Below are 14018 nucleotides of genomic sequence, written 5' to 3'. Positions count from 1 at the left end.
CTAATGGTAGTTGGACACGTCACATGAGCGGATTTGTAATGTTTAAAGAAAAGTCCCAGAATGACACTCCTGGGGTCATAAAGTTGTATTTTTTTTCTGTAGAAAACATGTATAATTTCCCTAACAGCAATATAGATATCATCGATTGCCCTAAATATCTTTTTTTTGTGGTCAGTACAATGCCCTGATTTATGTTCTTATTTTTAAATTGAACTTAGGTTTTAACTATGGCAGCCCGGTGGACGAGTGGTTAGCGCGGCGGCCTCACGGGTCTTAGGGTTCGATCCAAGGTCGGTCCTCACTGTGTGGGCTTTCTCTAGGTATTACGGTTTCCTCCCACATCACAAAAACATGCATTTAGGCCGATTGAAAACTCTAAATTGACCCTTGCGTGAATGGTTTTCCGTCTCCTTGTGCCAATTCAATAAGAATGTGCAATATCTTAGATTGTGCAATATTTTAGAATTTACCTTGCCAGGACGTGACTTTTTATATTTTTATATTACTTATGTTTTTACTGGGAAACACACTTTGTGGAGTAGCACCAACAATTTCGTTATACGCAGCTATGTATGATGAAAATAAAGGCTTTTGATTTGATTTGATTTGTTCGCCTCTTGGTGCCCGAAGTAGGCTGGGATAGGCTCCAGAACCCCCCCATGACCATTGTGAGGATAAGCGGCTCAGAAAATGATTAAATGACTTTTTGTGACTTGAGTGGAACTCACAAGAGCACAAGTAAACATTTGAAGGACTTGTTGTATTTACTAGCATTTATTTACCTTATGCCAGATGCTTTGACTAATCAGTGGCTGTGAACTCAAAATACTACTACTTTGATAACAAATCAAAACACATATGATTAAATTGCCCTTTCTGGGTTCGCACATTCTTTACAAGAAATTGTTGCAAAAACATCTATTTCTTCTTCAGTGCTGAAATCTACAAGCTGAAGGACACAAAATGTTTGCTCATATTTTGTGGCCTTGACTAATTACCTTTTACCTTCATGCCAAGCTTCTTTTTTTTTGTTTTTGGGTGTGCTGGCAACGTTGAAGGCCGTGTCATGCAAATTGAACCAAAAGTGAGAGATTTGTTTGGCTGTGGGAAGTCAAAGATGCTAACATAAACATACTTTGGGTCATTTTTCTGTCTGTTTGTTAGTTAGCTGCCTATTAGAAGAGGAGTTTGACGGAATAAGAGTGGATGTACTCAGTGGGCGTGAATTATTTCATGCTGCGCAGAGGAGCAAGAGTGCCAAAGTCCAATTTTAGAAAAGTTACATTTTGAAATAAATGAATAAACATTCAATTGAAAATGTTGTTCATCTATGTGTGCCCTGCAATTGGCTGGAAACCCATTCAGACTATCTACTGTGTACTGCCCCACAGTTGGATGGTATGGGCTCCAGGACCCCCACGGCCCTTATGAGGATAAGCGGTACAGAAAATGAATGAATTTTATTAAATACATACATTTAAAGACTAAGAAAATAAACAACTAAAAATAGGAATACATACATTCACGTTGAAAAAGGAAATACAATTTTAGAGAAAATATATGAATCAATAAATGTTAACATGAATGAATAAAGGTTTGAATATATAAATTCATTCATTCATTCATTTTCTGAACATTATTCTCACAAGGGTTGTGAGGGGTGCCGGAGCCTATCCCAGCTAAACTAAAAATCGAATGGACAAATACAAAAATTTCAATAAAGAACCAAACACTTAAACCATAAAAAATATGTATAAATAAATAACATTTAATGATGCATTTAACTCTACATGTATTTTCTTTTGCATTCCTGCCCCTCCACACTTAAGTACACATGAGCACTATTTCCGTCGTCTTCATGTCTGGACTTCAAAAAGTCAAGCATGGTGGCGGCAGTGTCATGCTGAGGGTCTGTTTTTCTTCTGTTTGACCCGGGATCTTCGTCAACGTAGGGGGAATTATGTAGAGTCCCAAATACATGTCAGTTTTAGCACAAAACTTACAGCTTTTCTGCGAATAAGCATTGACAGATTTCTGCTGTCCCTGCATTTAACTCACTTATTTCTTTACTATGAAGGCTTGTAGGCTTTTTTAAGACTGTTTTTATAGGAGATACACTATGTGAAAATTCTGTGGATCTACATTTGGCCAGATGTTTTTGTGCTATTTCAAAAAGACATGAATGGTGGGTAGATCCGCTTTTAAAAAAAACAAAAAGACCACCACACAATACAAATGATTGAATTTTAAAGAGTGGAAAATCTTCCCTTTTGACTCCTTAAAAAAACAACTTACTATATAATGCTGTAATGTACATGTGGTGATGCGAATGGCCATCAGGGAGTCTGTTCACGAAATTCTTGTCAGGGGCCCACTTATCCAACATTTCCAAACACTCAGACTTGCTTTCTTCACATCATAGTTGTGTTACTATTTTCTGTCCTTTTTGCCCAAACATCTCCAAGTATTAGACAAGGACACGTCAGTGGCAGACACGTTTGTGTGATGATGTCATGTTTATTCTGGGTGCTCCGTCTCATCCGTGCCGGTGGACACCTGCATGCAAATCGGCCCTCGGCTTCCATTTTGCACTTGAGTAGGAATCTGCCCCATCCTTGGTAAATAAACACACATTCTGATATCCAGGAAACCGTATTGGCTCCTTGTCCACACTTGACCAAAAAGAGGCTAATCTGTCGCTTGAACTTTGTTATTTAAAGGCTGAAAACTCAAGCCAAAGCGAAATATCCCAAAACTTTAAATACTCATATCAAATAATATTACGAAAATAAATTTCCATTCATTTAGTCATTAAAAAAAAATATATATGTTTTGTGTATTGAATAAAGACCCCACTCATTAAAAAAACTAATAATAATTTGGAAAATATTCATTCTTATCCTCACAAGGTTCGCAGGGGGTGCTGGAGCCTGTCCTAGCCAATTATGGGCAGCAGGTGTGGGGCACCCTGAATTGGTTGCCAGCCAATCACAGGGCTGAAATAAATTTAACGTCAATTGAGAACTGAAAATCAAAATTATGAAGCAAGTTAATTTCATTAAAGTAAAAATTCACCGTATTTTCATACCATGCCATGCCATGCATAACATATCTCGTCTGCCATTTGCCTTTTAATTTTGGAGCAATTCCAGGTGACTTCCTGTTGATTTTTACTTCCTTCTTTTTAAAAATTGTATGCCTCCTTGGAAATTGCTGTTGATTCCTTTTCACTTTTGGGTGGCTTCCTGTTGAAATCAAGTAGCTTACCTCTAAAGAGCCATTTCCAGATCACTTCCGATATATTTTGGAGAACTTCTGGATAATGGTCCACATGTGGATAATGTGGATATGGTCCACATGTGTGGCTTGTGTTTAGTGCACTCTTTATTTGATAGACGTCCAATCCATTTGGACTGGGAAGTGCCCAATCCAAATGGACTGGTCATCAGCGGCAACCAACGAGTTAATCAAGTCGATTTATTCCTTTGCTCTGAGAACGAGGGAGACGAAAGTAGCCGAGCATGTCCAGACCGGTACCGCAAACCCCCTGAGACAAGGAGAATTCTGGCTGGACGCCTGGCACGTGAGTCTAGAAACAGCTGCACAATGGAGGGGGGTTATGAAAAAAAAGACCCCTGCAGACCCCAGAGGAAAGGAAGCTAGGGAGAGAAGTTGTGGTGGGACCCCTTGTGTTCATGTTTCGCTTGACACGGTCAAGGGCGATGAGAGGGCTTTATTCAGAATCACGTCATATTAACAGGAATCTAAAAATCTCAGGCTTCACCATAATTGGGCTTGTCTTTTACCCAATATTTAGTCTGTCCTTTACTTTCACCAGTACAGATTTTTCCTCATATATTGATATATACATAAGTATATACATAAACATACGTGTATAGGTATATACAGACGCTCCCCTACTTACGAACATACGACTTACGAACAACGGTACATACGAACATGTCTGCAAATTGCGTTTATGTCGAAAAATGTTCGTAAGTTTGATTTCGTATTGCGCGTAGTGCTTCTTTCCGCTAATACCGACGCCTGGCGCTGTGAGCGCTCAGCTCACCCAGCATCCACCTTCCTCTGCCCAGTTCGTTAGTAGCGTAAGTTGCGTAAGTGCGTGACGTATCTCCAGTGCGCAAAGAACCTTTTTCATTTTTACCATGAAATATCTCGTGCAGCCATTATTCAATATGGTTGGTGAAAAGCGAAATGCTTCTAGTGAGGGATTGCAAGGAAGAGGCAAGCCATTTCATTTGAAACGAGTGGCAATAATAACGAAGCTTGATGCGCGTGAGAGTGGTGAGCGTTGCACGGTCATACAACTTGAATCGTTCGACCGTCAGTACCATTTATAAACAGAAAGATCGAGCAGCAGGACCCAAATATTGAACGTTGCACAAAGTTTGCAAATCAATTGAATGATGCCATACAGTGCTACCGCATCATTTATGATGAAAAAAAGAAGAAAACTGTGCAATCGTCGTTAGATCGCTTCTTTCGGCCAGTTTCTAATACATAAATCTCTCTCTCTCTCTCTCTCTCTCTCTCTATACAGTACTGTACATATTTTCTCCATTTTATTAAATGTTTTTTCAGTACAAACCAATGTGTGTTACTTATACAAGCCTTAAACATACAAATGCACTTATATAAACCTTCAATATACTTATATAGGCCTTAAACATAAATTATAATACAAAATATAGCACTGAATCAACTTACAAACAAATTCAACTTATGACCAATCGCTCGGAACCTAACTCGTTCGTAAGTAGGGGAGCGTCTGTATACATGTGTGTATAGGTATTTATGCAGTTGTGTATATATATATATATATATATATATATATATATATATATATATATATACACCAGTTATTACCAGTTATATTTTATTAATTGAATTTCAGGTGGCCCGGCTGCCAAGTGGTTAGCGCTTCAGCCTCACAGTTCTGGGATCGAGGATTCGATCCCAGGTGGGTGCTCACTGTGTCGAGCACATGTGTCAAAGTGGCGGGCCGGGGGACAAATCTGGCCTGCCGCATCATTTTTTGTGGCCCGGGAAAGTAAATCATGACTGCCGACTTTCTGTTTTAGGATCAAATTAAAATGAAGAGAATAGATGTATATTAAATTTCCTGATATTCCCCCATTTAAATCAATAATTGTAATTTTTTAATCAATGTGTTTTTAGTTAAAAAATCATTTTGTAAAATCTAAAAATATATATATAAAAAGCTAAAATAAACATTGTTTTAGATCTATAAAAAACTGAATATTCAGGGCTTTTAATCCGTTTATAAAAAAAATCTAAATATTATATCTAAAATGGTCTGGCCCGCATGAAATCGAGTTGACGTTAACGCACCCCGCGAACCAACCCTAGTCTGACACCCCTGGTGTAGAGTTTTTTCTCCGGGTGCTCCGGTTTCCTCCCACATTCTAAAATCATGCAGGGTAGAATGGTTCAACACTCTAAATTGCCCCTAGATACAAGTGAGCGTGAATGGTTGTTATATATATATCATCATTCATAGCAACGTGAAATGTTATGTATGTACCTTATTAACCAAACTGTTATGCTGAGTTAACAGTGTTTTCTTGGAGAACATAACTCACATTGGCTTCGCTGTAAAAGAACCTGAGAGAGAAGGTCAATGCTTTAAGATGGCCATGGGTTATTATGGCCGCTGACTCTGTATTTTCACATCTACTAGCTCTTGATATTCGTGATGTGATCCATGGCAAACTAGATACAGTATCAAATCATAATGGTTGAGCTATACGTGATTGCCTAAAAACATCTTTCTACTTCTTATATCATTACTGCTACAGTGTAATTTCTATGTTATCTATCTTATCTCTTCCAACATTGTTGACGCTGAAATCCTTGGTTCTCATTGGTTGTAAAAGAAAGCCAAAATTAAATATGCACAAAATAGTTACCTGTATGTTTGTTTGTTTTTCTTCTTAGGGCTGTGGGACATCATGTGGAAAATGTGACTGCAGTGGTGTTAAAGGAACCAAGGTAAGGTTATCGTCATGTTGGATGAGTTAACTGAGTTAACTGTAATTTTATGCATTGTTTTGCTCCATTGACCTCCTGTGCTTGCATGCTAATATAAATGAGCTCTACGGTTATTGACGACTCATTAGAATGAACTGCAATGTGCATTTTTCAATTTTTAAAAGCCAATTTGTTTTATTGACTCACAGGAAGTATCTAAACCACAGGTATTATTTTGTGTGACATTACTAAAGTAGTAAATCAAATGCATTGAGGTCAAGTTTTAATTCAAAATAAGTTCATCCTGTTTACCGTTTTACCTTTTTTATTTCATTTAAAAATAATATTTAAAAAAAGAAAAATGATTAATGAAATAAGTGAGTAGTTAAAGGAAAATATTTTACTTTTATTTTATTATGATACCATTTTATTAAAAAATATGTAAAAAATGATAGGCAAAATTGCTATTAATTGGCTTTAAAAAAGAGCATTTGGACAATTTGGAAGTCAGCAATGTCTCCATACAACTGTTAAAATAGCTGCCGATTCATTCTCTACTCAATTTTTTTTCCGTTAATGACCCTGTGAAGAAAATACAACCTCAATTTTGCCCGTGACAGAGATGAGTTTGATACCCATGTTCTCAACATTTGATTTTAACAACCTGGCGTGGTCCACTTTGGAAAGATGTTTGCTGAAATCTCCCTTCAGCATGCCTTCATTGTCCAATGTTCAACAACAGGCTGTTGTAGCAACTGTATGCTGAATCCCATGACTGAATTCTCATGATACAATTTAACAGAAAAGCAGCTGATAAGTGTTTCAGAGTTGATTTTGCTCAAAAATAGTTTTCACAACATTCTCTTCAGCCAAGTATAGATTTTTCAGAATAAAATCCACGACAGTGGTTAGCGGTTTGGCCTCACGGTTATCGTGTTCGATCCCATGTCGGTCCTTACTGTGTGGACTTTCCATGTTCTCCCCAGGCTTGTATGGTTTTTCTCCAGGTACTCTGGTTTCCTCGCACATCCCAAAACCTGCAGGGTAGGCTGGTTGAACACTCTAAATTGCTCCTAGGTATGAGTGTGAACGTGAAAAGTTGTCCATCTCCTTCTGCCCTGTGATTGGCTGGCTACCCATTCTGGGTGTACCCTGCCTGGTGCCCTTAGTTAGCTAAGATAGGCTACAGCACCCCCAGCGACCTTTCTGAGGATAAGGGGTTCAGAAAATGAATGAATAAATTAATGAAAAAAAGAAAATCCACATGAGCGCTTCAGAAAACTACATCTAGTACAATGCTTCCCTCTAGCGGTTAATATTGAAAATACACATAAATCATATCATTAAAAAGGTTTTTTTCTGTGTCCCTATAAACTCTATTTAGCATTATTTTTGAACAGCTTTTATTTTCCAGTTTTCACTTTCTATGGACTGTAATAAAATGAATCACTAATATTTTAGACATGAATTTTGAACAAAAAGCTACCTCGCCTCATCCCCCATGCACTTTAAATTTGAGCTTGTTTTTATTTGGCCTGGGAGCCAATTATAATGGATAATGCATCTATTGTCGATGGCACTGAAATATGATCATTTAATACTGTTTTAGGGTGAACGTGGACTCCCTGGGCTACAAGGGAACATGGGATTTCCAGGAATGCAAGGACATGAGGGGCCCATCGGACCAATTGGGCCCAAGGTCAGCACATACGAACACATTCCATATTTTCTCCACTAGATTATTGTTATGATGTTCTTACTAATTTATTGTGCATCTTTTCAGGGAGAGCCAGGACAATTTGGAGTTCCTGGAATTAAAGGAGTCCGAGTAAGCATTTTGGGAGAAATACAGACATGTGGTAGAAAATGACAAAGTAAATTTGTAAAGTAATATTGGTGTGGTTTTCTACTTGCAGGGTCCCCCTGGTCTTCCAGGTCATCCAGGGAATCCAGGATTGCCTGTGAGTACTGCTTTGTTGATCCTTGTAATTTTAAAAATGGCTGCTCATTTTGGTTATCTCTTTCCAGGGTATCAATGGAAATGATGGTCCTCCTGGTTCTCACGGTATCCCAGGATGCAATGGGACAAAGGTAACATCCATATACATACATGAATTCTCCACTTTTTCTTTATGACCTTTTGTGTTTGTTAATGAAAAATTAGTGATTTTACCAAGCAAGTTTTATTAACACATCCACAAATGATACATGAAAATGATATTGAAAGCAATACAATATTTACAATATGGCTACACACATTTTCTTTAATTGTCATTTTGAATATTATTGTAATGTATTGTAATTATTTGCAGTGTTGTGGGCCCTAAGCTGGTATTCCTTTCACAATGATTATGCAACAAAATTAGTGTAGTCATTTAAAAAATTCAATCACAATTAACTGCTAGGTCTTTTGATTAGTCGTGATTAATGGTAGTTTTATAAGTACTGTAAATTTATTTAGTTTATTTGAATTAATTAACAATATGTAAAAATAATAGGACTGAGATAAACAGTTAACCAAACAAATTTATTGTGATTGATATCAGTCTTACAGGTACTGTAATTGCCCTCAACGAGTCAAGTAACGATACTTAAAAATTCGGCCTGATTAAAAGAATTGAATCGCAATTAATCACATTAGAGCCTCAATCAGGATTTCCGACAGTGTTCCGATATTGTAATGTTATTCATTTCATTTGGTTTAAGTAACATTTTAATTCAGTAACAATCGGTAAAGCTGGGCTAAAAAAACAATTACCCCAACAATTGTCCTGATTAATTACAATTAATCTTAGCTTTACCAGTACTGTACTTATATTTATTTCTTTAACACTTAAAACAATTAACCAAAGTTATCCCGATGAACCTTAGTTTTACCAGTTGTTACGACTCCCCCTGATAGTAAGATATACCAGGGAGTCGCAACCACCACAGCAGAAAGATTCAGTCAATGACAAGCCAGACACACTGCAAGTAGCATTCAAGGATAATTTATTTACAACAAAAGTCCACCAAAACCTGGACTACAGGACAACATAGGGGAAGCAAAAGATACTAAAGTGGCACCCTCAAATAAAAAAGGTAAAAAAAACCACCCTCCCAGACAGGTGTTTGAATGAACACCCCCAAAAATACAGGAAATAAGGCCTAAGGGTGCCACTGTCAGAACTGATGTAATAAAAGTCTAGACAGGGGAAAAAACTACAAGTATAATTGCAACAAACTATATGTATACCCCAGGGTGTCCAAACTTATTTCAAGTCCCCCTATGCAGCCCAAAATAATTAACTCTATCAACATATGCTCAACACAACAATGACTAGCGCACTTACAATATCAGGTGAAGCTGGGGCAAACAAAACTTACTTAACTCTAGACAATTGGTGCCTTTTAAAGAAAAGTAATGACTCCACTGTCTTAGCAACTGCATGCCAGATAGTCAAGCCCAGAACTGCAAAATAAGAGGGTTTAAATAAGGACAGGAAGTGGATCTTGATTGGAGGAGGGATGATTGGGAAGTAGTCATAGCTCTGTTGGCCTGGCCAGGGCTTTGCCACAGGGGTGGAGCCACCTCTCCCTGTACCTGTAGAAAAAAAAGAAACCACCACAAAACAACACACCCTACTACATAGTGTGTACCCAGGCTGACAGCCGTAATACCAGTATTGTGCTTGTATTTTTCCCCATTATTATTAACTCATTCACTGCCACTGATGACGCCTGATGTGTGTTTTAGGGAGACAGAGGAAGAGATGGTATTCCTGGTTTTGATGGTCCTCAGGGACCTTCTGTAAGCAAATGCTCACTTAATAATATGAATTTGTCTACAAATATACAGTGTATGAATTATAGTTTTTCCTTTTTTTTCTCAGGGCATTCCGGGCCTTCCTGGAATGAGGGTATGCTTGAATGATACTAAGGTTTAATTTCCTGTTAAACATGTTTTTCTTGAACTATTTCTTGTACTATTTCCAGGGTGATCCGGGTGGTGTGATTGGCGTTATTCCCCTGAAAGGAGACAGAGGCTTCCCGGGCACACCCGGACTTCCTGTGCGTATTTTGTGTGAGTCCATTTGAATGTCTCAATCAGGAAGTTTTTAACGAGAGATTGTTTTAATTAGGGTACCCCTGGAGCACCCGGACCCATTGGTCCTCCAGGACCGAGGGGCTACGTTGGACTCAAAGTGAGTCATCTCAATAGAAGCATTTTCAAATTCAGCAAATCCACTGAAATGTTCAATTAATACTTTTTTTAATGGATTTGACAGGGTGATGTTGGACCACCAGGCCTCCCTGGAGAAAAGGTGCAAGTGTCATCCTCTCTGATTCATGATTTTAATTGCAGAATATTTATTGATATATATGAATAACTCTCTGACAGGATGACAAGCTGTCCTTTGAGGGTGAGAAAGGAGATAAGGTCAGAAATGATTCCATCATTTTTTATGATCTAATTGACCTTTGTCATAAGCTCCGCCTATCTTTTGTTACCGTTGTTAAGGCGACAAGGTTTGTCTACCTTCTGTTGAATTTAGATATTCCGTAGAGCACGTGTCAAAGTGGCGGCCCGGGGGCCAAATCTGGCCCGCCACATCATTTTGTGTGGCCCGGGAAAGTAAATCATGAGTGGCGACTTTCTGTTTTAGGATCAAATTAAAATGAAGAGTATAGATGTATATTAAATTTCCTGATTTTCACCCTTTTGAATCAATAATTGACATTTTTTAATCCATTTTTTTCTGTGTTTTTAGTTCAAAAATCATTTAATCATATAAAAATATACATAAAAAAGCTCAAATAAACATTGTTTTAGATCTATAAAAAACTGAATATTCAGGGATTTTAATCCAGTTCTTTTAATCAATTTATTTAAAAAAATCTAAATATTATATCTAAAATGGTCCGGCCCACATGAAATCGAGTTGACGTTAACGCGGCCCGCGAACCAACCCGAGTCTGACACCCTTGCCGTAGAGGCATTGCTTCGCCATTTTTGAAGTCTCCAACATGTTGATTATTTTCGTCTTCTTCTGTACAGTTTTATGGCAATTAATTGAAAATCACCAAATGAATCAATTAGACCAGGGGTCTCCAACCCTGGCCCTCGAGGGCCCATAGCCAGTCTTTTTTTTTCCATATCTCCCTCCTCTACCACACCTGACTCAAATGATCAATTATTCAGCAAGCTGTCCAGGAGCTTGGTCACGATCCTGATTATTTGATTCAGGTGTGTTGGTGGAGGGAGACATGGAAAACAGACTGGACGTTAGCAGATGTATGATTGGTCAATTGGCGTTTGGGGGCTGGATTTGCAGAAGGTTAATACTCAGTGAGAACTCATTTGTATTCTGATTTTATTCATTTTTTTGTTTTAAAAAGAGTGACAGAAAAACACATTCATAAAGTCCTGCAACATATGTCAAATGAAATACTACTTAAATAAATAGTAAAATAATTACGTGTTTACATCAAATGAGCTGCTATTTAACTAACTCATGACCCATTTGGTGAAACTTTTTATTTATTTATTTAAATACAATATTAATTTTTGACACATGTATGTATTTATTTAAAGAGATGGTCTTTATTCATTTCATTTTTGATTATTTGCTCTTGCATAGTTTTTATGTAGCACTCACGTCGATGACATATTTTAGAAAAATATTTGATCTTTCTTTTATCTCTTTTTTTACTTTAGATTTTCAAATTGTTCTCTGTTTTAAATCCAATTTTCTGTATCTAGTACATTTATTATGTATATTTATAAAAAATAAATACAGGAAACCAGGGGTTAAACTGAAAGGAAGAAATCATTTGAAGTTTCAGCTTTAAAATAGAATTGTTTTATGATCATTACTGCTTATTAAAGTGGTTGTGATGATGATTAATTTCTAAAAGAGGTCATTTGAATTCTACTCTTGTTTGCTGAGCTCATTGGATGAACCTCATGAAATGTCCAATGTAATTTGATTCTGGACAGGGTGACCGAGGCTTCCGAGGCCCACCAGGTCCTCCCGGACCACCTTCGCCGGGTGTGGAAGGTCCTGGCACAGAATTCATCGGACCACCGGTGCTTAATCACTCAGCTCTCTGAAAATTACAGCGTAAAATTTCTTGTTCCTTATTCAGCCTTTCTTACTCTGCATGTTTTTATTTTTCTCCAAAGGGAATTCCAGGGGAGAAAGGAGAAAAAGTGAGTTCTCAAACGGGTTATTAAGTCATGTACCATATACTACATACATATAGAAATACAAGTCCAATGGAAGTCATTTTATTTATAATAATAATCATGATATAATGTACTAGTTATTCTCTTCTCCCGAAAATTGATTTATCATTTTCTTTAAACTTTGTGATTTTCATTTTGTGATGCCAAATACGGCTTTATTTAAAATTATGTTAAGGAGATTTAGAATTCATGAGTTTGTCGAGATAAATGTTTAAGTTTTCAAATATGATTTAGAGAAATACAGCGCGTGCATGCTGTTGTATATGACAAAATTTGGATTGACAGGCTAGGCTTTTTTCTAGCACGTCCTTCATGTTTTTTGTATTTTTTTTTTAACAAACTATATATTTTCCTATACATACATAATCTCATATGTAATATGAGAAATAGTTTATGTCCCTATTTTATAAAAATACAATGTTAATAATAAACTTTACTGGACACTATAATGTTTTTACCAACGAAATGGCTCCTCGTGGTAGCAAAAAGTAATAAAAATAATTAGAAAAACAGATTTTATAATCCTTATTCCTATCTTTAGTTTAAGTCAACATAAAAACTGCACTGGACAGATTTTTCATTCAAATTGCTAATGGTATTTGCTCTACAGGGCATTTGCGAAATAGGTCGGAATGGATACAAGGGTGAACCAGGCCCACCAGGACCAATAGTAAGTAGCAGACAAACGAAAGGTGGCATTGCATTATCATTTTGAAGTGGTATTAACTCTTTATTGGGCAGTCACTGAACTCCTTGTCTGCCATTGGCAGTGCTAGACATCCAATCCATTTTGATTATTAGCAGTGAATTAATATTTCTTCCTTTACCCCTCCCAGTCAAACTGGATTGGGCGTCTAGCCCCGTCAATGGCACTGAAACATCCTTAGTCCTCTCATTTTCAATTATTTGGACATCTATCTTTTCCATTGGCAGAAAGGAACTTAATAGTAAATATTCTTCTTTTTTTATTCTTATACTTTTATTTGTTTTAATGTCATTTTATTTAGGAGAAAGGAGAAAAAACAAGGAGAAAAAAGATCTTAATATTCTCTTTTTATTTTGACTTCTTTTATTTTTTTAAATACCTTATAAAAATAAGACTGTGTTGTTGTGGGTGTTAAAAAGGTTCATCCACTTGTTATTTTCTTTTATTTAAATGAAAAAAAGAGAGAGAATAGTAAAAAAAAATGTTATTTGTTGGAAATTTTATTTTATTTCTTATCTATTGGCTCAAGTGTGTTAATTTTAAGTAAGCTTCATAGTCCCAAAAATACAGTAATTATTGACAGAGGCAAATTTTGGGTTATGTAGGCCACACTTAGTAATTTACATGCACTAAACCATATCTTAATCCTGTGGCCTACATGACTCAAAATGTGATTTCTACATATAATGACTCCATGCTTTTAAGAGGCTGTTTTTTTAAAATGACGAAAATAGTAGATGCTTGCTCAATAAAAGGTTTAAAAGATAATTATTAAAAAATGATATATTTATTCACGCACACTGTTTTACAGATTTTTTTATTCCATTTTAGGGAAAACCTGGCAAGGAAGGAGATGAAGGGCGAAAGGTAAAAAATAAATAACCCCCAAAAAATCAAGCACTAGTGTGCTACAACTGGTTGAACGTTTCTCTCTAGTGGTTAACCCATATCCTACATCTATCTGCAATTAAATAATCAGTCGCGATACAAAAAATAGGGCTGCAAGGATTGATAGTTACTAGGCTATGTGAGCTCTACTTCACAAATAGCCGAATTTGAATTGAATTG

At 36.7% G+C, this 14018-nt stretch overlaps 1 protein-coding gene across 1 annotated transcript in view; it reads left to right on the top strand.

The window, feature by feature from the left end:
- The window catches only part of col4a1 (collagen, type IV, alpha 1), a 39811-nt gene that overhangs the window by 12672 nt on the left and 13121 nt on the right, over positions 1 to 14018 (top strand). The window contains exons 2-16 of the mRNA XM_077616531.1: positions 5983 to 6036; positions 7625 to 7714; positions 7799 to 7843; positions 7932 to 7976; positions 8044 to 8106; positions 9752 to 9805; positions 9888 to 9914; positions 9991 to 10065; positions 10137 to 10199; positions 10284 to 10319; positions 10397 to 10435; positions 11996 to 12085; positions 12182 to 12208; positions 12855 to 12914; positions 13782 to 13817. Of these exons, the coding sequence (XP_077472657.1) occupies positions 5983 to 6036; positions 7625 to 7714; positions 7799 to 7843; positions 7932 to 7976; positions 8044 to 8106; positions 9752 to 9805; positions 9888 to 9914; positions 9991 to 10065; positions 10137 to 10199; positions 10284 to 10319; positions 10397 to 10435; positions 11996 to 12085; positions 12182 to 12208; positions 12855 to 12914; positions 13782 to 13817 (804 nt within the window). The remainder of the gene's footprint in view (positions 1 to 5982; positions 6037 to 7624; positions 7715 to 7798; positions 7844 to 7931; positions 7977 to 8043; positions 8107 to 9751; positions 9806 to 9887; positions 9915 to 9990; positions 10066 to 10136; positions 10200 to 10283; positions 10320 to 10396; positions 10436 to 11995; positions 12086 to 12181; positions 12209 to 12854; positions 12915 to 13781; positions 13818 to 14018) is intronic.

This window comes from Stigmatopora argus, chromosome 13 (genome assembly GCF_051989625.1).
Source record: "Stigmatopora argus isolate UIUO_Sarg chromosome 13, RoL_Sarg_1.0, whole genome shotgun sequence".
NCBI lineage: Eukaryota > Metazoa > Chordata > Actinopteri > Syngnathiformes > Syngnathidae > Stigmatopora > Stigmatopora argus.
This window is presented reverse-complemented; position numbering and strand designations above follow the sequence as displayed.